This window comes from Panthera uncia (assembly GCF_023721935.1).
Source record: "Panthera uncia isolate 11264 chromosome A3 unlocalized genomic scaffold, Puncia_PCG_1.0 HiC_scaffold_11, whole genome shotgun sequence".
NCBI classification, from domain to species: domain Eukaryota; kingdom Metazoa; phylum Chordata; class Mammalia; order Carnivora; family Felidae; genus Panthera; species Panthera uncia.
In genome coordinates this window covers 87,163,126-87,185,801 of record NW_026057578.1, presented here as the reverse complement: position 1 = coordinate 87,185,801, position 22,676 = coordinate 87,163,126, and the positions used below count along the sequence as shown (strand labels likewise).

General features: G+C 55.7%; 1 protein-coding gene across 4 annotated transcripts in view; it reads left to right on the top strand.

The window, feature by feature from the left end:
- SFXN5 (sideroflexin 5) overlaps positions 1-15,144 on the top strand; it is a 117,174-nt gene extending 102,030 nt beyond the window's left edge. For all 4 annotated transcript variants that reach the window (XM_049651687.1, XM_049651688.1, XM_049651689.1 and 1 more), the window contains one exon: positions 11,997-15,144. In XM_049651687.1, coding sequence (XP_049507644.1) covers positions 11,997-12,074 — 78 coding nt within the window. In that variant the 3' untranslated portion in view covers positions 12,075-15,144. The remainder of the gene's footprint in view (positions 1-11,996) is intronic.
- Positions 15,145-22,676: the final 7,532 nt, after the last annotated feature.

Below are 22,676 nucleotides of genomic sequence, written 5' to 3'. Positions count from 1 at the left end.
TTTTGGCTGGAGATGGTACCTTTGGTGCCTGGGGGGAACTGAAGCCAAGGAAGGGGTGAGGTCATTGTGGGAGGAAATAAAGGCATCAGGAAAAGGCAGGGGCAGCCAGGAGCAGAGGGAGGACCCTGATGGAGCACCACCATGGACCCTGAGGACAAGGTCATTTCAAGGAGGAGGGGCTCTCCGCAGAGTGAGCTACTGCAAGGGGACCTGTCAGCTGGGTGTGTAGGCAAAGCAATCTAGGAAGCGAATGATAGTCAAGTTTCTCTGTGTTCAGAGAAGCAAGCTCATGAATGGGAAACCATTCAAGAACAGTAAAGAAAGTGGCACTCCCTGGGTGTTCCATTGATGGGGGTGGGAGCCTGGAGAGGGCCAGTAGGGGGAAGGAATGCACAGGAGGGGATGCACGTAGCCCAGGGCAGAAAGGCACGGCCCTGGGTCCAGTAAGTAGAGCAGCCTGCTTGGTGGTGGAGGGGAGATGGGAGACTAGGACATGACAGTCCTATGAAATAGGAGTCAATATTATTCTGTGTTTACAAAGGAGGAGACTGAGGCATGCCTTGCCCAAGGTCCAAAGGTGGTAATGGTGGCTCCATACTCACGAAAGGATTTTATGTCCCTCCTCAGCCCACATTTATATCTCTATAAAGTGAAAAGGCCCAAGTCTGAGTCCCAGATGGCTCCCTGATAATGTATTATTATGAACATTCCAGCACCCTCAGCCAACCCTCCTACCCTTCATGGGGAGTCCCTGTCCATGTTCACAGGGACTGTCTGGAGTAGGTGTTTGTGCCTTTAAACTTTTTTTTTTCTCTGAGAGAGAGAGAGAGAGAGAGAGAGAGCCTGAGAAAGCCTGTGCTCAAGAGCAGGGGACAGGCAGAGAGAGAAGAGGGAGAGAATCTTAAGCAGGCCCCACACCCAGTTCAGAGCCCTACACGGGGCTGGATCTCAGGACCATGAGATCATGACCTGAGCTGAAATCCAGAGTTGGATGCTTAAGGCTTAACCAACTGAGCCACTCAGGTGCCACCTCTTGTGCCTTTAATCTCTACCCCAGAACTGGGGGCAGGGGGAGGGTTGTTAGTAGGCCAGCAGGTAGAGCAGGGAACCTCCTTAGGAAGTTGAGTGTGAGAACAGGGGGGTAAGGTCTGGCCTTCCTTCCAGATCCCAGGCCGGTCACTGTGCAGGGAGTGAGTGACCCTGTGACCTGTAGATTAGGGCTGTGAGGCACTGGACAAGACTGTCTCAGTCAGGCTGTGCCCAGGCATGGACCCATCCACACCTAGATTCTGTTTCCCACCCCATAGATGCTGGGTTGCTTTTCCCTTCCTCTTGTAATTATGAGAATCATGTCATAGCCCCCTGGTATCAGACAGCCTCCATTCTGATGGGATGGGCAGAAACCCAGTGAACAACAAATGTCAGGTGGTGGTGTAGTAACATGAAAATAAAGCAGAGGACTGTGCTGGGGCTTTTCCAGAGGCAACTCAAGGTCACATGGATTGTGGGGGCCACCATGGCATGTGGGGCCTGATTTGTGGTGGCCTGTCTGGCCACCCTACAGTCCTCTCTGTAGATTGGGGCTCTGGGTTCCAGCAAATGTGGTCATCTCTGTCCTCCCCCAGACACACACGTGCATAAACACACACACACACACACACACACACACACACACTCTGTGCCTGTGGCCCGGGTCCCTAGAGGAAGATGTCCAGAGTCCAGTCTTCATGCCCACAGCCTTTGCTGCCACAAGAGGCTGGACCAGGGGATGGTGAATGTCCCTCCAACTCTGACAGCCAGCATTCCCCACCTGGGAGAGTTTCCAATCCCATTTAATGAACCTCATGTCTCCTTGGAGCAAGAAGCAGTACCTTGGCCAAGTCCTCTCCCCGTGTCCCTGCCTGTTTCTGTCTCTCTGTCTTTGTGCCTCTTTCTCCCTTCCTTAATTCCTCTCCGGCTTCCGCCACCACCCCCCCCAACCCCATTCCCCTCGCTTTTCCCCACTATTCCCTTGGGAGCTCGGGGGCTGGGGAACAGGGCTGCACATACAAGCCGGAGCCATTGTTTGACAATCTGTTTTTGTCTTCATCTTGTTGGCAGGCGGCAGGAGAGGAGCAAAAGGTTAATGAGGCACTGTGCAGCGGGATTACTGCGTGAACGGGCGGGCGGCGGGCGGGCGAGCCAGCCGTGGTAACAGGGAACTAATTAGGAGCAGTTTAACAGGAGGAAAAAGTGAAATCTCCTCTTCACCAACTGTCAATAATTAGCTGATTTGGTGAGGTTGAAATGTGTCCACAGGAAAAGGTGGGGCTTTTCTGTGGATGAGTGAGGCATTGGGGAATAGAGGCCACTAAGAGCTCTGCCCTGTCCATAGGTGGGATTGGGGCTGGCGGTCACCCCACATCCCCCAGGCCCACCCTCCTCCAGAGGCAGAGGCTGGCATCCCTCAGCCTCAACTATCCATATGACCTTGGTCTTAACCTTAAAGACCTCAGTTTCCCCAGCCATAGGGTGGTGGAACTATGTTTCTTCATGGCTCTGCCCATTAGGATTCTGGAAGCGAAACCATTAGACCAGGCCCTTGTTCTGGAGTTTGAAGAGCTGACAGCAGGCCATGCAATCTTGAGTCAGATGCTGACCCCATCTGACCCTCAGGTGTCTTGTCTGCAGCACGAGTGTGCCCTCTGAGAGCCACCTCTGAGGGCCTGGCGTGGCTCAAGAATGCTGCCAAATGGTTAATGGGCAGAGCCTGGCCTTCCTGGGAACTTGCCTTGTGGCCCCTGGACCCTCACTTGACTCTTCTGGCCTCCCAGCAGCAATAGGGACTGGAGTGGGGGCACAGAAAAGATGGGCTATGTGCCTCTGGCTGGCTGCAGGTGAAGGAGAGAACCCTGGGCTCTTCCATAGGGCTAGGGGGCTCTCTAAGTGTGTGTGCATCTCTTTTCCCTGTACCACATGCCAGGTGGGAGGCAAGGAGTCAGGTTCACCAGTAGCGAGCACCTGTTTGCTCTGTTGGCATGTCCTGCAGTTGCTGGTTGGTTGGCCTTTGCTCGTTGGCCTTGCCTGACAGCTCAGCAGAGGACTTCCCACCTTCCCCTGCCCCTCCAGCTTCTGCCAAACACCTTGACTGGAAGAAAAGACATCATCAGAGGCCCTCAAGGCTTCCTGCTCAAAGCCTCCCATGTCAGCCCTGCCAACCCCACCCCCACTCAGCCTACCCTCTCCTTACCTCAGCCTTAGAGGGTCTGGGGCACTAGAAGGCATGTTCTGAAGAAGGCTAAGGCCCTCGTCACATCCTCATACCACTCACAAACCACAAGTCACCCTGGCCCCAGAGGGTGGCTCTTAGAGGCCACATCCATGCTGTAGATGAGGTACCTGAGTGTCAAGTTCAGCCACCCCCTTCTCATTCCCTACCCCCTCCCTGTCTGGGAAGAGAATATGGGTGACCCCACTGGCAGCAGAACCTCTACCACCTCTTTCCCCATCAGCAGCTCTGAGGAAAATGGTAGTTTTCGCGAACCAGCTTGGCTGGAAGCTGTGACTTACCAGAAGCAAATATCTACCCCAGCTTGCCTCTCTTTTCCCTTTCTCTTTTTCTTGGGAAAGCATTTGAATGCCCAACCAAGAATGGGGAAGAATTGGGAATGAGCTCAGGTCTATATTCAGGCTGTTCTAGAAATGACCGCTCCTCCAGGAAGTCCTCTCTGATGAGCCACACTAGGATCTGTCTCACCTCACATAGGTAGACTTCGGTGACATCTGTTTCCTGTGTCCCATCTACTACCTCGAGACAATAGTCCTTTCTCCCTCTTTCAACACATAAGGATGTTCCTAGGGCTGAGAAATAGAGCTCTTTATCAACACCTAATACAGAGTGTGGCTCATCTGGGCTTACCCCGGTTCCTGCTTCTCCTGCTTTTGCGGTGCTGTTATGAGGCCAGAGGCAACGTCTAGAGGGCATTGTGGCCCTCCTGAGTCCACAGACATTCACCTTCTCCCAGAGCAGGGGCCTCTTCCCTCTAATCTCAAATCCATCTCCCACTTTCCTTGGAGTTGTTTGTTTGGGGTTTTTCTCGTTTACTGGTTTAATCAGTCTCTACTGAACTCCAAAGCGGGCTATTTTTGCCGTCAGAAATCTGCCGCCTCCCCGCCCGCTGCTTTCTTGGAGTTTGCCCACAGGACCCCCCAGGAGGGACGGATGGGAATGGCAAAGCCACTCAGAGCCCAGGAACGCCAACGCCACCTGTCACGTTGCCTGTTCCCCACACCCCCAGCCCAAACCTGCATGTGCACACAGGCCCACACACAAGCACACACATGAACATGCACACACATGCCCCAGTGACATCCTCCAGCAGGGCCACCTCTCAGCCTGTCCCTCCTGGTTCTTTCTAGGACCTTCTAGAAAGCCTAGCTGAATTCAGGACAGGGAGGGAGGAGGCTTGGTTGTGCAAAGCTTCCGCTGAGAGGATTAAAAGCATCAATATGTGCGAAGCTTAGAACATGCCTGGCCTGTGCACAAACAAGGGCTCAGCCTTGTGAGCCATGAGGAGACACCCGTGAACAAGACTGGGCCTGGGCTCTAGGATAGCCATGGAGTCCTTCCTTCCTTATGCAGCATCACATGGATTTTCCAAGTTTCCAAAGAACTCTCTCACCTGTTTCTTGATATTATCCTCATGTCAGTCCCAGGAAGTAGAAAATCTTCCCACCACACATATGGGGAAACTGAGGCCTTGAAGCTGAGAAGATGGAGGACAGAGAAGGATTCTGAGATTGATCCACCAGGGGGCACCCAGGAACAGTACAAAGCTCCAAAATGGGGAGGGGGTCTGAGCCTCCACTGGGTACACATTGCACAGGGGAGATGGAAGAGTATAGACGGGATCCCTACACTTGGGGACCTTCAGTTCAGTTTGATTCAACTTCTGCCAAGGACCTACCGGCTTGAACTGGGGTGAGGTGGGGGACTGCTGTGTTCATAGATGATTAGTGAACAAATCGCCTGCAACTGGGGATGTGATGGAGATGGAAATAAATGCAAGGGGCAATGGATTTGGTTTGAGAAGATCAGAGGAGGCTTCCTGGAGGAGGCAGCCTTAGAGGATTAAGATATAGCTAGACTTGGGCCTCAAAGGCTAAACATACAGTGTACTAGAAATGGAGAGCAGCCAGTAGGTGAGAAACCTGGAGAAGGTCCCAGAAGGCTTTTAGCATCCAGCCAAGGAATCTGACATTCACTGGGAAAGCAGCGGGAGCCAAAAGCCGGCAACCATAGGCCTGACCCACAGGGTCTAGGCTCAAGCCTCAGCTGCTCTCCAGCGCTGTCCTAACACCTCTGCCCTCTAGGACACTCGGGACAGCTTCACGAAAGATGGGGCCCAGACTCGTGTGCCTAAGCAGGACCCGAGGCCTGCTCAGCCCTGAAGAGAGAGCGTGGGGTGTGCTGCCCCTTACGTGCTAGACCTGAAAGAGGCGTCAGACACACAGGGTCAGTCAGGTGCCGGCCTGGGCATTGGACCCCATGTCAATGTCAGCACCACCTGCAGATGCAGAAGCCCAGAACCCTGGCCAGGAGCAGGAGGCAGCTTTGAGCCATGTCACGGGGTCACACTGAACACCCCGCCCCCCCAGCCCCATGCCTTTGAAAAGGAGGCAGAAAAGCCACCAGAAGAAAGGCAAGGAGGAGGAAGTTCTTTGTAGTAGGTAAAAGCCCCTGAGAATGGGGCACAGGCCAGGGATCCAGTTTCCTGTTTGTGTCTGGGCACCTTAGCTCCAGGTTCAAATATGTAAACTATCTGCCGGCCTGGCTGCAGGTGTGTGTGCTCCCAGGCTGCAGAGGCAGCGGTGGCCCCAAATGCATTCCTGACTCGGGCCCCCCACCCATAATGAGCCGGGAGACAGAGGCAGATAGCTCAGGGTTAACCCTTCCTGCACCACTAAGGAAGACCCAGTCAGGCTGCTCTAGGGGACTCTGGGGCCAGCTGGGCCTTGGGGTGCTCAGGGGGGCTGGGGGTTTCTGGACATGATGATTCATGTTTTCTGCAACTAAAAGTTAGGGACTATCTGCTGTGAGGGGCAGCAGGGTCTGGCTGGGTAGGGCACCTGGATGAGGCTCTCTGGGAGCCAGGGTGCAGGTTGTACCTCAGGGTCAGGGAACAGTGGCTGGGCAGCACTCTCTTGGGCAGAGCGGGTGTGTGTCCAGCAGGCCCACGGCCTCCTGGCACCGCCAGTTCTGGGGCTTGTGGGGGACTATCAGACAGCTGATGACTTCAGCTCTCTCACTGGTCCCTGCAGCCCCCACCCTCCAGGGCTCTGGCTCCCCATCCCCTGCTAACTGGCTGTCAGGTACCTGGAGAGGTGTCTACCAGATGAAGAGAGGGAGCCAGGGGCTCTTGCCTGCCCCCTGAGGCCAGCCTGGAACTAGGTCACCCCTCCTCCCTATGGCCACTTCTTGCCCAGCCCCCTTTCTCCTCATCCCATTCTCCTTGTAGGAGGCCCCTCAGAGCTTGTTGAGGTCAGAACCAAGCCCTGCCCTCGGCCCACTACCCTGGGCCATCAAGCCTTTACTGGGTTGGTACTGGTGATCCCTCTTGCTGCACCCATTCCCCTTACCAGGCCTTGGCAACTCCCTCACTCCACAACCCACCCATGAACCTCTGTGGCCAACACGCCATTTGATCTGCTGCTCACATGGCACATAAAGCCAGCTTCTGCTTCTTATCCATCAACCCCCCCCACCCTGAGCAGCAGGGGTGCCCCCAAAACAACAGCACAGCCCTTTGTCTCTGTCTCTGGTTGGGGCAGCAGTGGGGCACTCTGTATCTGAATCACATCCATTTACCAGCAGAGCCCTGGATGTGATAGCTGTGGAGGAGACCCAGGACCCCCACACCTCAGAGAGGTGATCTTCAAACGGCACAGGGGTCTTTCCTGTGGGGGCCTCCCGCTGAGCCCAGCGGTAAAGATCCCCAATGGTCCCGACGCCCGTGAGATCCGCCATTGCCCCAGCCCCAGCCAAGGCTAGAGGAGTCTTAACGGACAGCCAGTTGAAGTGGCCCAGGATGGAAGTGAGAGTCTGTGCCCGGAGTCAGCGCTGAGTTGGGGGTAGGAAATCTGGACTCCAGAGGTCACCAAATCCCGTTGTGAAGACTGAAGCCTTTCAGCCCTCATTGGGACCACTCAGAAAGCTGTGCCTGGTATCCATGCTGCCTGGTGCCTTGGCACCCCCTGTCACTGATTCTGTTCTTTGGGCTGGTCCCTCAAGGCTACCATCATGGGCTTGTTCCCTTCAGCCGCCCCTCAAATTTGCCTGTTCTCCAGGCCTGGCGCCCTCCCCTTCCATCTGTTCTCCTGGGCAAGTTCCCCCACCCTGGGGCCTCCAGCTGTGCTTGCACATCCCAGGTTTGCTCTCCCACCCAGACCCCTGCCCAGAGCTCCCGAACCCATGCGCTGTCTGCCTCCCTGGCCTCTCTGCCTAGGGAACTCAACATGACCAAGCCTGAGCCTGTCACCCTCCCACCCTGACCCGTCCCCCTCCCGCATTCCCTGCCTCTGAGAACGGCGTCACCAGCCACCCCAGCTCCCGAGCTAGAATTAGGAGTCATCCAACGCACAGTCATCCTCGACACCTCCCTCTCACCCCCACATGGGATTGGTCATCAACTCCTATGGGTTTCTCTTCAGAAAGGATTCAGTGCCACCCTCCTCACAGCCCCGCCGGCAGCATCATAGGGCAGGACCTGGCACCTCTCTCTTATTCCCACAGCTGCCCCCTCACTTACCCTCTGATGCGTCCTCCACATCCACCGCCACCAGAGAAACATTTCTAAAATGGAGTCTGGATCATGGCCCACCCCCACTCAGAATCCTCCCGTGGCTCCCCATGGCCCACACTGACACGTTCGTGTGGCCCATAAGGGCCTGCCCGTCCCAGCCCCACCTCCACGTCCTGCCGCATTCCCTACATGCCCAACGTTGCCCACACCAAACGGGCCGTGCTGGCCCGCCAATGCTTTTCCTGCCCTCTCTTATCAAAATCCTCCATTTTATTCCCGGCCTACCTCCTCTGAGAAGTCTTTCTTCCTGATTCCTTTCATCAATACGTGGTAACCCCCACCCCCTCCCCAGTTACCATGGCACCTTGTCTCTCTGGGATCCATGTGCTTTCATAGATGACTCCTCCCCTAGACTGTGAGCTACTCAAGGGCATGGATGAGATAGACTGTCCATCTCACCTGTCCATCTCTGTGTGCCCAGCCCTGGTGTATGGAGTTGACAGCCATAAACGTCTGACGTGAGGGCTGGTTAATGTGAAATGAGAGAAAAAGCCCCGAAGGCCACTCTGTCCCCGAGCCTCTGCTCCTGAGTACCTCAACCAGCTACCCCTCCCCAGAGCCTTTCCACTGCCCGCATCTCCCCCCTGCATCCCTTCTACCTCCTGCCCTCAGCACGGTGAGGAGCCTGGGGGACCTGAGTCAGGGACAGCCCCCGCAGGGAGGATGAGGCCTTGGTCTGCACCCAGGCCGGCACCCTGCAGGGAGCGGGTCGAGTGGGCCGTGGCCCCGGCCGTGGTCCTCCACCGCGGTGGTGAGCAGCCTCTCCGATTTTAATGCGGGCCTCGGTGCTTCAGTGAAAGCCGGCATGGGAAGTTGCTAATAATGGCACTAAAATAAAATATGCTACATCTGTTATGGGTAGCAGAACAAAATTAGCTGCTCACACCTCTGACATCCAAGATGTCTTAACTTAAAATACTCCTTGGCTTACTTTACATCATTTACTGATTATATTTAAAAGAAATACAATTTTGCAATTACTGTTCTTTCCAGTGTGATATCTGTGCATCATTTTCCTTTTATGTTTATATATTTCTCCTTCATTAGTGCAGTCTGAAGGGTGATTAGGATTCTTCAAACATTTTACAGAGGTTAAACGTTGATTAAGATTTAATTATTACTGTAAATAGCTTGGAGTGACATATGGTGCAAAAGCCTGACATATGTGCATTTGAATAAATGAAGTGCTATTTCCCAGGATGCCTCAGTAGCTGTTTAACAGCTTTCCCGAAGGGTTATGTTACACCTCATGGTAAGATTGCTGGGATGTTATATTTTGTTGGTTTTTGCAGCTGAAAGCTAAGAACAGTTTTCCAGTTTTTTAAAAACATTGAATATTTTAAATACCTAAATTGTTTTGCACAAATTTTTGCTAATTTGTCTAACTAGGTTAAACATTTTCAAAAGCATTTAGATTTTTAAGCGTGGGCGCTGTGCATTGTGTCAGTGGCAGCATGGGGACGAGGGGAGCTGGTGAGGTGGAGGGGACACGGAGGCCGGCAGGGGTGGGGAGGGAAGAGGTGGCTTGAGGAGAGGGGGTGGGGAAGAGGCCTGGGCCCTGAGCCTAGCTCTTGTCTCTTTGGCCCTCTTCAGTGGCCAGAGCCTGGGTATGGGGGTACCGTGGACCACAGGGGAAGGGTCCCCCTTCCCCAGAAACTCCACCGTGCCCACTGGCTCTAGTCCACACTGAACTCCCTCCTTCCTGGCCTCTGACATGCCCGGTCTGGCCATGACCGAGTTCTTTGAAGGCAGGGCTGGTCTATGGCACCTTCTGCATACTTCTCAGGGTTGCCCTGTCTTGACATACAGCAGGTACCTGGGACCAGGTTTGGCTGAACTAAGCCACAAAGGCCCGGCACTTCCTTGACTCTGCCTAGGGTGGAGACCACACCGAGGCCCCCCTCACTGAAGTAGCACCTCCCTTTCAGGTTCCCTCAGGCATCCTTCCTGGCTAAGTGTCTGGAGCTGCAGACCAACATCTGGGCTGCTGTAGAGCCTCCAGGGGGACCTTATTTCCCAGTGCCTTCTGCCTCCCTTCTTTCCATTCATTTATTCAACACTTACTGAATACCTCCTGTGCACTGGCAGTGGGCCTTGAGGGTGCAGGGATGAACACGATCGCACGTCACGTTTGCTGCCTTGTGGAGCTTGCAGTCTAAAGTGGAGAGGGGGAAGACGAGTGGACGGTCAACCTCAGAAACAAGTGATACAACTGAGATGCAAAAACTGCCAGAAGCTGTGGGGGGTCCCAGGAAGTGGCCACACCCAGGCTGGAGGAGGGAAGATGTCTGAAACTGAGATGTGGAAGATAAGCCCAAGGAGGAGCCCGGCAAGGGGGGTGGGGAGAGGCGGTGACAGAGGGGCAGTTCAGGCAAAGAACCAGGGTGGGGAAAGCCCCGTATCTGAGGCATGGCAATAAGTAGGCGTGTGCAGTGTCTCCAGCCCCAGGCGCAGGGCGAGGCTAGGCAGGGGCCGAATAGCGCAGGAGTCGAGAGTGTTCCCTGAGGACAGGGGGGTCATTGAGCCATTTTATGAGGACGAGAGGGGTGCCCAAACTTGTGGTTGGGAAGGCTCGCACTGTCTGAGGCGGGGGTAGACGGAGACTTGAGGGGAAGGAAGGAAAGAGGAAGTGAGGTGGTGCCAGAGCATCACTGGATGACGGTGTGGGGAGCCGGGTTGGGACAGGGGCAGATGGTGACTTCAATCCCGATTTCGATTTTAGGGTTGAGTTCAAGTGCCTGTGAGACATCCATGAAAAGGTCTAGTAGACAGACCCTGCATGCCCAGGACTCAGGGCAGAAACATGGCCGGAGAACCCGCAGATCTGGGGAGTCCCCGGGAGGGTGGAATCACCCCAGGGCTTGTGCAGGGAAGAGGGCCCAGCCAGACGAAGCCCCCGGTGACCCTGAGAAGTGTCCAGTGGATGTCACAAAGTGCAGGGTGGCAGTGACTTGGGAGAGAAGGATTTTTGTGGATTGTGGTGGGAAGAGAAACCAGATTTGCCGTGGGTTGGAAAGTCAGTGGGAGGTGAAGAGGTGGAGAAGGCCACCTGAGACAGTGCCTTAAAGAAATCTGGTTGTGGGGGAGGAGAGAGACCAGGCGGTAGCTGGAGCGTGACGTGGGGTTAACGGGACAGTTTATCAGATGAGAAGTTCTTGTCAGTGTTGAAACGCTGATGGTCGAGAGTCAGTGGACTGTGAAGGTGGGAGACAGCAGGAGAGTCTGGGAGTGGGCTCCCGGAGTGGGCATGGGGGAGATGGACCCCAGGAGGTTCTGCCTTCTGAGGGGAGGGGTGGCAGGAGGGCAGGTGCGGAGCAGCGTGGACAGATAGTTCATGGGTTTGATGGGGGGATGCCGAGGGGCTTCTTCTGTTGTCTTCTGCTTTTTCTCTGAAGTAGGAAGAAGGCTCTTCTGCTCAGGAAGAGTGGGGAGCTGAGGGTGGAGTGACTAAGGAGGGCGGAGAAGGTTTAAGGTGGCCCCTGTGGAGAATGAGGGAAGGAGCTGACTGGGCAAAGTGGCTGGGAGGAGGCGGTTTGCTGGTCACTGTGGGGGCCCAGCAAAGTCAGGTTCAAGAGCATGGTTTAGTTCCTCTAAACCTGGGCCTCTGCCAGTCAGAGCTGGAAGGACCTTTGGGCTAGAGAGTGGCTGGAGCGACAGCCCCTGGTGTCCGGGTTGGAGCGGGTGGGTGTGAAGACTGAGCTGTAGGGAGTCTGGGGCTTGAGGTCTTCGATGTCTAAAAACAGATAGGGATAGTGAGTGGGGTACTGGAAGGATAGGGACTGTGGAGTCCAAGAAGGTTGAGTTTGGGTTTCAGGAGTGTGGGTGGAGCAGCCCTGGGTGGGGACCAGGTCCAGGGTGGGTGTGGGAGTGGGTGTGGGAGTGGGTGTGTGCCAGGAAGCAGACTGGGCCCTGGGAGATGAGGAAGACACGACTCGGAGGTCAGAGTGTGGGACATTCACCTGCATGGACACACCGTCAGAGGAAGACACAAGACCTAGCCAGGAAGGGATACTGTGGCAGGAGGGCGGTAAAGGAGGATGTGTCAGTAGGCGGCAGTGGGGGAGAACTTTGGGCACCAGGATAGTCTTAATGCTACTCCCAGCCTCCACACTCACCCGTCCCCCCTCACCTTTCTACTTTGTTCTCTCTCCTCAGATCGAGACGTCCCAGTTAGAGCCTGAAATTGCCCGGGCCACGAGTAGTCGGACGGTGGTATACAACAAGGGGCTGTGAGTGGTGGCCGGCCGGCCTGGGGATGGAGTGCTATCCAGGCCGGGGAGCCGGGGGCGGGAAGGAGTCTCCCGGCTGCACCTGCAGGGAGGGGCAAGCTGATCCCACCGGTCCTGGGCCACCTGGGGGAGCACTGGACCCACAGTGGTAGGGAGACTAATCTATTCACATGTTAACATAAGGGTGAGGAATTCTGACACATCTCCTATAAGAAATAATCAAGTGCATTTCTGGGCCTTACGTGGGGTTGTCAAAACTCTACTCAGCACAATTATCTGTGAACCTGAAAAATTGTAGAGTGCCCACGGGATAGACTTAGGATCCTTTTATACTTTGGGTTTTTTTTTTTCTTTTGTTTTTTATCTGAATCAAGTCTGAGCCTTGGCTGCAGTGGCCCAGATGGCGGCAGCGGACCAGTGGTGGCAGTAGGAATAGGCCAGGGGGCTGGTTGGGTTGGCAGAAGGGCTGGTAGATTCAAGACATTATGGTGACCGGGCCCAATGGCTCCCTGAGCTGGGCTGGGCTGGGCTGGGCTGGGCTGAGGGTAGGGGAGGCAGTCTACACCTCACAGGAGGAAGCAGCTATGACTGAGGTCCTCAGGAGGTGGCCCAGGGAGTCAGAAGCACTGGAAGCCTCTGGAAGATTCTGTGGGCAGTTGACTCTGAGTGTGGCTGGCCTTCATCCATGCTACAACCTGCAGAACCAATCCCTCTGCACGAAGCCCAGTGCCTGGGGCTGGGGTCACCCTTCATGGAATCCCGATCCATTCGAGGCCCCAGCTTCAGGCAAGAAGCCCCAAGAAGGAATGATGTTTGGCTGGAATTGTGGGCCTGCACTTTGACCTCTGCAGGGTGACCCTCCTTCTAGTCACCAGGCTGGAAGCGGGGCTGTGGGGCTGAGGATGGGGCTAGAGCTGGAGCTGGACCAACCTCCATCTGGGGGGCTCTCAGGCCCCAAGGCTTCCTGCCCCATCCCACTGCTTCCCAAGTGGGAGGGTCTTATGCCTGAGTGCAGAGGCAGGTTTCTAGGTACGAATCTGAGAGTCAGCATCAAGCCAGGAACTGCAGGCCCTGGCTGTGGCACCAATGGGCTGTGTGACCTTGGACAAGTCTGCTCCCCTCTCTGAGCCTCTACTCCCCATCCGGAACCAGAGGACTGGATCAGGGCGTTCCCACCGACTCTTCCAGCTAACCTCGTCTTTGCCTGTCCTGCTCAGATGCTGGTCATCCCAGGCACATCCCCAGTGTGGACACTGAACTGGGAAAGGGGCAGGCCCCTTTGGGAATGGCCTCAGGAGCTAGACCTTGACTTTCTGTATGTGAACCCACATCCTGGGAACACTTGATCTTTGCCCCTTTTCAGTTCTGAAGGAGGAGATAGTGTGGGTGGCTGGGCCTAAGTGTGGCTCCACACCCACGTGCCACCTCTCACCCTGCACCGGCCTCCGAGGCCACTTGCTGCTGGCTCCTGTCTCTTCCCATTGGCAAGCCAAGAAAAGGAGAGGCCTGCAGGGGCTCTGCAGAAGACAGCAGGACCCGAGGTGAGGGTGAACAGGGCAAACAAAGAGGAAGCATGGGCCCCATTGTACCCTTCACCTGCCCCCAGCTGGAATGGAGCCCTCAACATGCAGCCGCATGGCCTCCTCACCTCCCTGGTGACTCCACCTGGGGAGAGACCTGGCTGGAGGTGAACACAGGCATGTGCAGGAAAAGACTAGTGCAGGGCAGCAAGGCTGTGGCCATGGGCAGCTCTCACCATCCTCCGTGCAGGGGTGGTTGTGGGAAGGTGGGTCTTCCATAGGCACTGGCACCATGTACCCCCTCAGAACCCCGTGCTGTCTGTGAGGACCTCCCAGCCTGGCCCTGCTATTTCTGCAGAATGCTGCCCTGAGGGCCCCCCACTCTCCTGAGGAGCAGCACCCCCCTACCAGTCAGGAAGGGGTGAACACAGAGCAGGTAGGGAGAACAGAACAGCAGAGAAAAAGGGGCAAGTATTTTTGAGCCAATCCTGCCATGATGTGACCGTGCCAATGACAGGCTGGGTGTTTCTGGGTCCCCTTTTGAAAAGCTCTCTTCAAACTCACCCTACCCCCTCTCATTGGACCTTGTTTGTGTGCACTTTACCTTGAGACCAAAACTGCCCACCCCAGCCCCACTCCCACCCTTTCTGGAGATGTGGTAGAAATGGGGTCTCTCCGGCTCCCTCTCTGGACTGGCTGCCCTGGCCCAGCCCCACCCCAGCCCCACCCCTGTGGCCTTGTCATCTCATAACCTACTTACTTTGTCTCCTGGATGATTTCTGGTCATGCTCCCAAATGCAACTTCAGGTGAGCTAACGGGACTCCTCCTTGGGAAAGGGGTTGGCAAAAGATCTGTATAATACAGCTCAGGGTGATGGTGACAGAGGGTCAGTGGCCATGCTGATAAGATAAGCCCTGGCTTGGCTGTAGAAAACACCATAAGGGAAACCTTTTGGCCAATATCCATCACCCACTCTGCTGAGGCCAGAGGAAGGGAGGCCTCGTGGGCAGACTGGCTCATGACTGGGGAGGAGGCTGAGCTAGGTCCCACAGCTAGGGTGTGGCTGGTCCGGCTGCGCCAGAATCCAGGCCATACCTACAACTGGTTCTCTAGCCCTGGTGTACTGCCCCACCCCCCACCCCCGCCTTCTTCTAGTCACTTCAAACATTCTCTGAGGCTCGGGGATGCCCTTCTCCCATTCCGGAGAATAATCTGATGGTGCAGGGGCCAAAAGCCCAAGATGTCTAGGCGGCTGCTGGGTCAAGGTGGCTGATAGCCCCCTTTCTACTTCCTGATTGTGAGCTGGCTTGTTTTCTGTCCTGAGCCCCTGGCCTGGGAGAAGAGTGGGGTCCTCAGAGCAGAAGGGCCAGAGGACAGGGGCATCAAGTGCTCTTCCAGCCCTGGGCCGGGTGTGAGTGAGGCACAAGCACATATGCCTTGGCCACACCAAGGGGACTTTGCAGTGTCTTTTTAACCTTCTCAGAAAATTTCTCAATCTCTGTGATTTATGTAATACTAATGAGCTGTGGGCAATAAATGATGGATTTAAAGCATCAGGGCTTGGCTTTGTGGGTTGTGGGTGGGAGCAATAGGGGTACAGAAACACAGTGGGGACAGGCCAGGGCTGCCTGAGGATTTTGTGGGAAGCCCCCCCGAGGAAGGTGCAGACCCCAGGCTCCAGGAGGGGTCAGGCCATCTGGGATGCACAGAGGGAAGGGGAAAGGAAAGGATGGAAGAGCATGTGAGGGCAGGAAGTTGGACAGAGGGCATGGGTTGAACTTTACAGAAGGAACACCCCCCCCCCTTTACAGAAAAGTTGCTGAGCACTCACTAAGACCCCACTGCAAGGCACTTGAGTAGATAGGGATGTTGGTAGATCTCATACTGTTGCTATCCGGGGGACACAGAGGGGAGTGCAGGTGGGAGGGTCATTCTGGACTGCCTGGGAGCCCAGAGAGTTTTCATAGGGAGGAAAGATGTGAGCCAATTACAAAGGTACCAATATCCACAGTGTGTGCGGCACTAGCCCCAGGAATTCTGCCCCTTCCTAACTTCCCCACAGTCCCTCGGGGCCAGGCCTCAGCCACCTCCCAATAGTTCTGGCCCCTCTTCCTCTAGGAAGCCCCCAGAATCCCTGGGGAAGTGAGGCCTGAACTCTTTTCCTGGACCTCTAAGCATCTTCCACCCCTGCAGGGAGAAGCTGATGGCCTCCCACGGCAGGGGGACCATGTTGTAGAGGTGAGGTCCACGGCTGGGGCCACGTCAACCCAGGTGCCAGCCCCAGCTTGGCCCCAGCATGAGTGTTTGACTTCTAGCCAGTCACTTCCTTTATTCACCCATTAATTTAGTCAGGTGTTTATGGAGCATCTTCTCCAACAGAGCCTTGGTGTCTTTAGCTATAAAATGTCAAGAACAAGCATCACTCACTGGGCTGGTGTAAGGATTGGAGAGACCAGGTGAGGAATGCACCCCGACTCTTCACTTTTGCCTGCCACATGTCAAGAGAACTGCTGCCTCCCCTTACCTGTGCACTGGGCCCCTCTAGGAGGCTTGGGGAGGGGGGGCAGGAAAGGGATGGGGGCGGGGTCTGTTCTCAAAGTGATACTTCTAGGTCACGGGGCTTCTGGTCTCTGGGGAATTTCTTCGCTAACAGCCCCACTGGCCACAGCCCCCATCCGGGCGGAAATCCTTGACTCTCAGGACAGACACAAATCCCTCCTGGGAGCTGTTTGTTGTTTTTAGCTGGTTTGGGGGCTCAGCTCCTGCCCAGCCCGGAGATCATTAACACTCCAGGAATGTGGCCTCCCTGGCCCCATCCCCACCCGCTGGCCCCTAGGGCCTCCCTCCTCCCACTCAGGCCATGATTAGAAGGAAAGTCAGAATGCTAGGGGATGAGGACAGTGATGAGTGACTCTTTCTCAAGGCCCTGGGGTACCTGGGATAATTTGCAGAATGGAGCTCCCTCAGTCTTCCAGAGCTGCTGCTGCTCCTGCCATCTCACCATACCCCTGCCGCTGATTAGCTCCTCAAACAGAAAAGTGTCAGCCACTCCCGAAAGGCCTAACCCCCATGTGCCCTTGCTTCCCTGCAGTACCAGGAGTCTCCTGGGCAGTGGCTGAAAAATGTTCATTCACTTCTCACGTCCCACTCTGAGGTAGCCGCTGGCAACCTGATCTAAGCTCAGAGCCTGACTCCTTCCTGACAAGGACATCTTCTCAACCAGAGCAAGAATCTGGGGCCCCACCTCACCCCAGTTCCCTGGGCCTTGTGGAAGGGTAAAGGGAAGGAAGGAGAAAGAGAAGGAAGACAAATGAGTGACAGAGGCACCAGGTGCCCCATGCAAATTCAGCGAGGAAATGAGGGAAGGAGGCTGCTCTCAGCCCCCTGGCCCCCCCGAGCCAGTTCTCCTCTCCGCACGCAAGCATGGCAGAGCGAAGGGCAGTACAACAGGGCCCTCACTCAGTCCAGGGGTGAACCGCACGAAGCTCAGCGTTAGGGAATGGGGTGGGGCAAGACAAGATGCTGGAAATAGAAGTGGGCCAGCTGCTGCAGGGCAAGGGGCAGCTGGGAGCCACTGGAGGCTTTAAGTAGGGAAGTGGATTCATCAGGCAACAGAATGGAGTGTATCGTAGACACAGGCAAGACTGCCGGCGAGACCAGGGGAGAGTCAAGGTGAGGAAAGACGGAGCCTAGACCAGGGGGTGGGAAGGTGATGGAGAGAATGAAGAGATTCAGGATTGCTCAGCTCTAGGTGATTGGTGGTGGAGAGGGTGGCCGAGAGAAGTCAGAGATGGCCCCAGGTTCCTGGCTTAGGCAGCCGAGGACATGGATGGTGGTGCCATGTCTCCGTTAAGGAACAGAAGGAAGAACAAATCTGCAAGCATTCTGCTTTACAAGTTATTAGAGGTCCCTGTGAGGTACTCAAGTCGAGGTGTTGGGACAACTGGATGTGCTTGTCGGGAGCTCAGGAAGCAGGTGGAGACTAGATACGTAGCTTGGCGTGTTAGCCACTTACTGAGCACCTGGAGCTAAAGGGACCGTGGCAACCACCCAGGGGGAGTATGTGGGGTGAGAACAGGAAGACCTGGGAGAGAACCTCCAGGAACCCCCACCTCTGAGGCCTGGCCCAAGACAGGAGACTGCTAAAAAGCTCAGCTGTAAGAAGGGTGTTATGGACTGAACTGTGTCCCCCCAAATTCAAATGTTGAAGCCCCGATCCCCCATACCTCAGAATGCGACTGTATTCAGAGGTAGGGTCTTTAAGGAGGTTATTAAAGTAAAACGAGCTCAGCTGGGTGGGTCCTAATGCAATACGACTGGTGACCCTATAAGAAGAGGAAGTTTGGACACAGACGAACACAAAGCCAGCCATCTTCAAGCCAAGAACAGAGGCTTCAGAAGAAACCAACCCACTTTGAGCTGGTACTCTGAGCTTAGACATCCAGCCTCCAGAACTGTGAGAAAATGTACTTCTGTTGTGTAAACTGCCTGAGCACACTAACGCCAGGGGTAAGAGGAAGATGAGGAGAGCGTGGCATCCCAGAGGACAAGAGATGAGAATGCTTCCAGTAGGAGAGGCTGTGCACATACTGAATAGGTGCTGGGAGGTGAAGGAAGACGAAGACCAAGCACGTCCTTTGGAAGGACCTGGAGAGAATAGTCTCAGTGGAGTGTGGTCAGGTCAAAAGCCAGATCTCCATGGGCTGAGAAGTGAGTATGTCTCCGACTGGCTGTCAGTATACAATTAACTTGTAAAACAAAGGATTTCCAAGAGACTGGGTTGTGAGCTGGGCATTGAGACATGACAGTGGCTGCAGCATAATGTGGGGGCGAAGGGAAGGCTTCCGAAGGCACACTGGGGCTTGCAGACGTTAATGGGTGAGAGGGGAGGAGCCTAGGGAGACAGGCAAGAGGAGTGAGGTCTCCGGAGGGGGGCGGGCCGGGAGGAGAGAAGGGTCTCAGGGGTAACAGGAAGCAGGTAGAGAGGATGGGTTGGATGCAGGTAGTGTGGATCTGAGGGAGGGAGGTTGAAGGGTGAGAGACTAGCTTGCCTGGCCCCTCCAGGTATACTTTGCACCATTCTCTATCCGCTCTCTGTCTGGGAGGCCTACTCGTATGGACTTGCCATTGGGCAAGTTTGGGAGTCTCCAGCGGGAAACTGAGGATTCGAGGAGGGTGACACTGGGGGGTGGATTCCGCGGGCCTCCCCTGCATCATTGGGCCTCCCACTCACGAAGGCTGCGGCTCCTATCTGGGGCTATCTCCATCCATCTGTCCTCTTGAGTTCTGGTAACTGCCCCTGCCTCTTCGGGCCCCAGGGCTGTGGGCCATCGTCATTGGCCTTGTGGCGCTACAACATCTCTTGTCAGGTGTCTAAAACTCGTGAATTGTTCCTTTATCCAACTCTCCTCAGACTGCCCCATTTGAAGGGACTCTTTCTTCCTGGCCCCTGGTTGATATGAAGGTGTTCCCTTGCAGTGCTTCTCATTTCTTTCTGGAGATGGAAATAAGGTCCTCTGTTGAGGGTAAGCAGAAGAGGTTTGGGCAGAAGGGTGACTGTTTGAGACATCCCCTGTGGAGAATGGGAGTGGATTTATCAACAGGAGTGAGGCCTCAGCTGAGGCTGGGACCTTGGACTTCAAGGGGTGCCATCCAGCCCACTCGTGGGATGTCCTCACAGACGCGGCTGCAAGGGCAGGTGGGGAAACAGGTTCAGGCAAGTGTGCAGGTGCCAGGCAGGTGCAACAAGGAGCAGTGGGGCCAGGGGATGTCAGAGAGACAACAGAGGGGCCCGTGGCCAGGAGCGCGTTATGAGGCTAAAGCATGGACATAGGTGACGACTGAACGAGTGAGCGACAAGAACGTGTGGTTTGATAGGGAAGGACCTCTGAATGTGCGGTTTGAAAGAAGGGGTCACGTGAGTGTGGCCTCTCATAAGCCCTGAGAGTAAGTGGTGATGAGGGGAGTAGGAAATGAGGGCCTGGGGTGCTGGGTGGGTTGTTCATGGAGACCCCCAGGTCTCGGGGAGACAGGAAGACCATGAGCTGGTAACCACAGTCTGACAACTGAGGGGGTACGACTGGGACAGGCAGCAACCCCGCCCACGTGCACAGCCGCACGCCCACACACACCCACACAGTCACACTCGCGCACACACGCCCACAGCCCTCCCAGACACTCCCAGACACCCTCACATGCACTCACCCTCACACACACCCCAGACAGCAGATGGGGCGCTCGGGTAATTGGTTAAACCTGTTCCCGATGTCTGGCTCCGCATTGGCAGCGCCTGTCTGACAGGAAAGCTGGCTGGGCCTGCACCACTCAGCCTGCTGGCCTCCCCGCCCCTCCCCCTACGGGGCTGCCCGAGAGCAGGGGCTCCAGGAGAGGCCTGTGGGGGGTGGGGTGGGGGTGCCGCCTGGCTCCCTCCTGGGCAGAACCCAGTTGACGAGGTGAGGGTTCCACGTAGTCCCGCGGGAAGCAGTCACAGCACCCATGAGGAGGAGCTGGTGACAACCAAGTGCAGAGATGCTGAGAGCACCAGCCATGCTGCTGCGGAGCCGTGGGGACTAATCTTGGAAAGTCCCGCGGACCGGCGGAGTGTAAAGATCATTCCCCGAAGCTGAGGCGCGTGGCTTGGGCGACAAGAGCGAAGAACCTGCGTTCCCGCTACTTAAGTCACATACAACATGGGGTTCTTACGGGCGTCATCAGTACCTCAGCCCATCTGACTCTGCAGGGCCTGGGAGGCCAGCCCAGCTGAGGCCATGTGACATAGCCAGGCTCTCTCGCGGAAAGCCTGGCCAAGCAGCCCCTGTCCACCTGTCCTCACCCCTGCAGGGCCCTGATCTCCAAGAGGAAGGAGCAGTCGAGGGAGGGCCGGGAGCATCATTCCTCGGCTTCTTCTCCCCTTCCCGGCTGCATCTGTGTCTCTTCGAGAGAAACTTTGGTTTGTTCCCTGGAGAGGGCCCAAAAACTCCCAAATTAGCAAACCTGGCAAGCCGGCAGCTCAGAAAATAGTTCATCCTGATTCCATGTTTTTCAGGCTCACAGAAGCCTTTATTAATGAAGTCACAACACCAATATTTACCGTCTGCAGGGAGAGGCACAACACGGGGGGGTGGGTGGGAGTGCAGTGGGGACTCCCGGCCCGCCCCTTGCAGGCCTGGCCTAGGAAGATTGGCAGGTTTCCTTGGGTCCTTTCCAGCCCTTTATCTGGATGACAGGGGCTGCTCTGCTGTGATCCTCGTGTACCTCCTCCCCCACCAAGTGACAGAATCTTGAGAGGAACAGCTCGCCCATTCCCCTGCCCCCACCGGTGCCAAAAGGATGCCTCCCCTTCTCACCCTCACCCCACCTGGGTGGACATGCTCCCCAGAGGTTATCCACCTGCTTGACAGTGAGAGTGTCCACCCCAAGGTGAGGACTTTCAAGATGCCAGGAATGTGTTTCCTGGCTGATGGGGTGCAGAGGGGCACTGAGATGGGAGAAAGCCCTTTGGTTTCTAGCATTGACTGGACCCAAGTGAGATGCTGACAGGCTCAGCAAAAGGACCTTCCGTGCTTGGATCCCTGCATGGGCTCCAGGCAGCAAGTCTTCAACATTGACCTCAACATTAATCAAGCCCCCAACACATTCCAGGAGCCTAGAGAAGCATAAGTAAAGGCACAGCACAGGCAAAACCCATGGCTCACTGGGGGACAGGGGTGACATGGATGAGACTGAAGCCAAGGGCACCAGGAGCGAGGTAGGAGAGGTCAAGCCTGGGAAGGAAGTGGGGCAGGGGAGGGGGCTTAGGAAGGGTGTGACACAGTCCTGTCTGGGCTCAAGGAAGAGAACCCTAGCCACAGCATGGAGGTCCTCCTTTGAAGCGGCCTCATCCTTGGCAATCCACATAAACCTCATTATGTCTGCCATCCCTTCCCTCTCCTCCCAACCCCCCAGGAGCCATGTACACTGCTTCCCAAGGTAGAAGAAACCTTGGCCGTTTGTCAAGGTGGGCAAGCCTGGAAGAGAACAGGTGGGGAGATGAGTCAGCTGTGAATGTGTTGGGTTCAAGGTGCCAAGGGGGCTGGAGTGCAGCAGACGCGAGCAGCCGGCTAGGTGGCTCTGCAGCTTGGCAGAGGTTGGCTGGAGAGAGTCCAGGGAGCCAGGAGAAGTCCCAGACATGGATGCGAAGCCCCAGGCAGAGGGCACAATCAAGAGGCAGGTGGAGCAAGGAATGACCCTGCAGAGGACAGGGGCGATGAGGCACGGATGAGACTGGGGAGGGCTTGGAGAGACGGGAGGTAAAAGTGTCAGAGGTACTGGAATAAGGCAGGGAGGGGTACGGGAATCAAGGAGGGAATGGCCAGAAGATCAGGGCGTAGATGAGGCCAGACAGGAGGCAGCTGAGTTTGGCCCCAAGGGGTGGCAGTGACTGGTGACTGGTGATGGCATCAGCATCGGGTTAGAAAGCTCACGGGAGGTGAAGAAGTGGAGACAGGTCTGGACGTTGTAAGAGAAAGGTGTCAGGAATACAGGTCTTGCTTTTAAGGATGAAGGGCACGTTGATGTGTGACAGTAGGAAAGGCAAGTCAATGAGCGGAAGAGCAGGTGAACTACAGAGCTCTATTGGGTCCTTCCTTGCTGTTTCCTGGCTGGAGGCCCTGTGTCCGTGGGGACCAGTTACAGGCTCAGCCTTATGCCCCATCTCGGAAGTTTTCATCTACACAGAGGAGTTCTCCGGGGACGGGTGCGCATCCTGGTGAAGCTAGGACCCGGGGCTAGCATGGTCAACTTCTGTGAATGGTGCCCCCGCCCCTCAGCTCCCAAGTCTCCCTTTTTCCTCGAGTGTCTCCTCAATTGGAGGAGCCGCCAGTCTCTCAGCATGCAGAAGTAGGCATGTTCTCTTTCTCCAACAACCCACATGGGCCTGTTTCCCACCGCTCAACAAACTTGGAAACTCCCAAGCATAGCCTCCCTTAAGACACAGAGTGGTGCTTCCCTATGTCTGGCCTCCATTTCTCTTGCTGTACAGTTGGGAGCTAGAGACCAGGGTAGAGACCACCAAGGCACTGCACAAGCTTGCTCTGCTGGTCCCTAC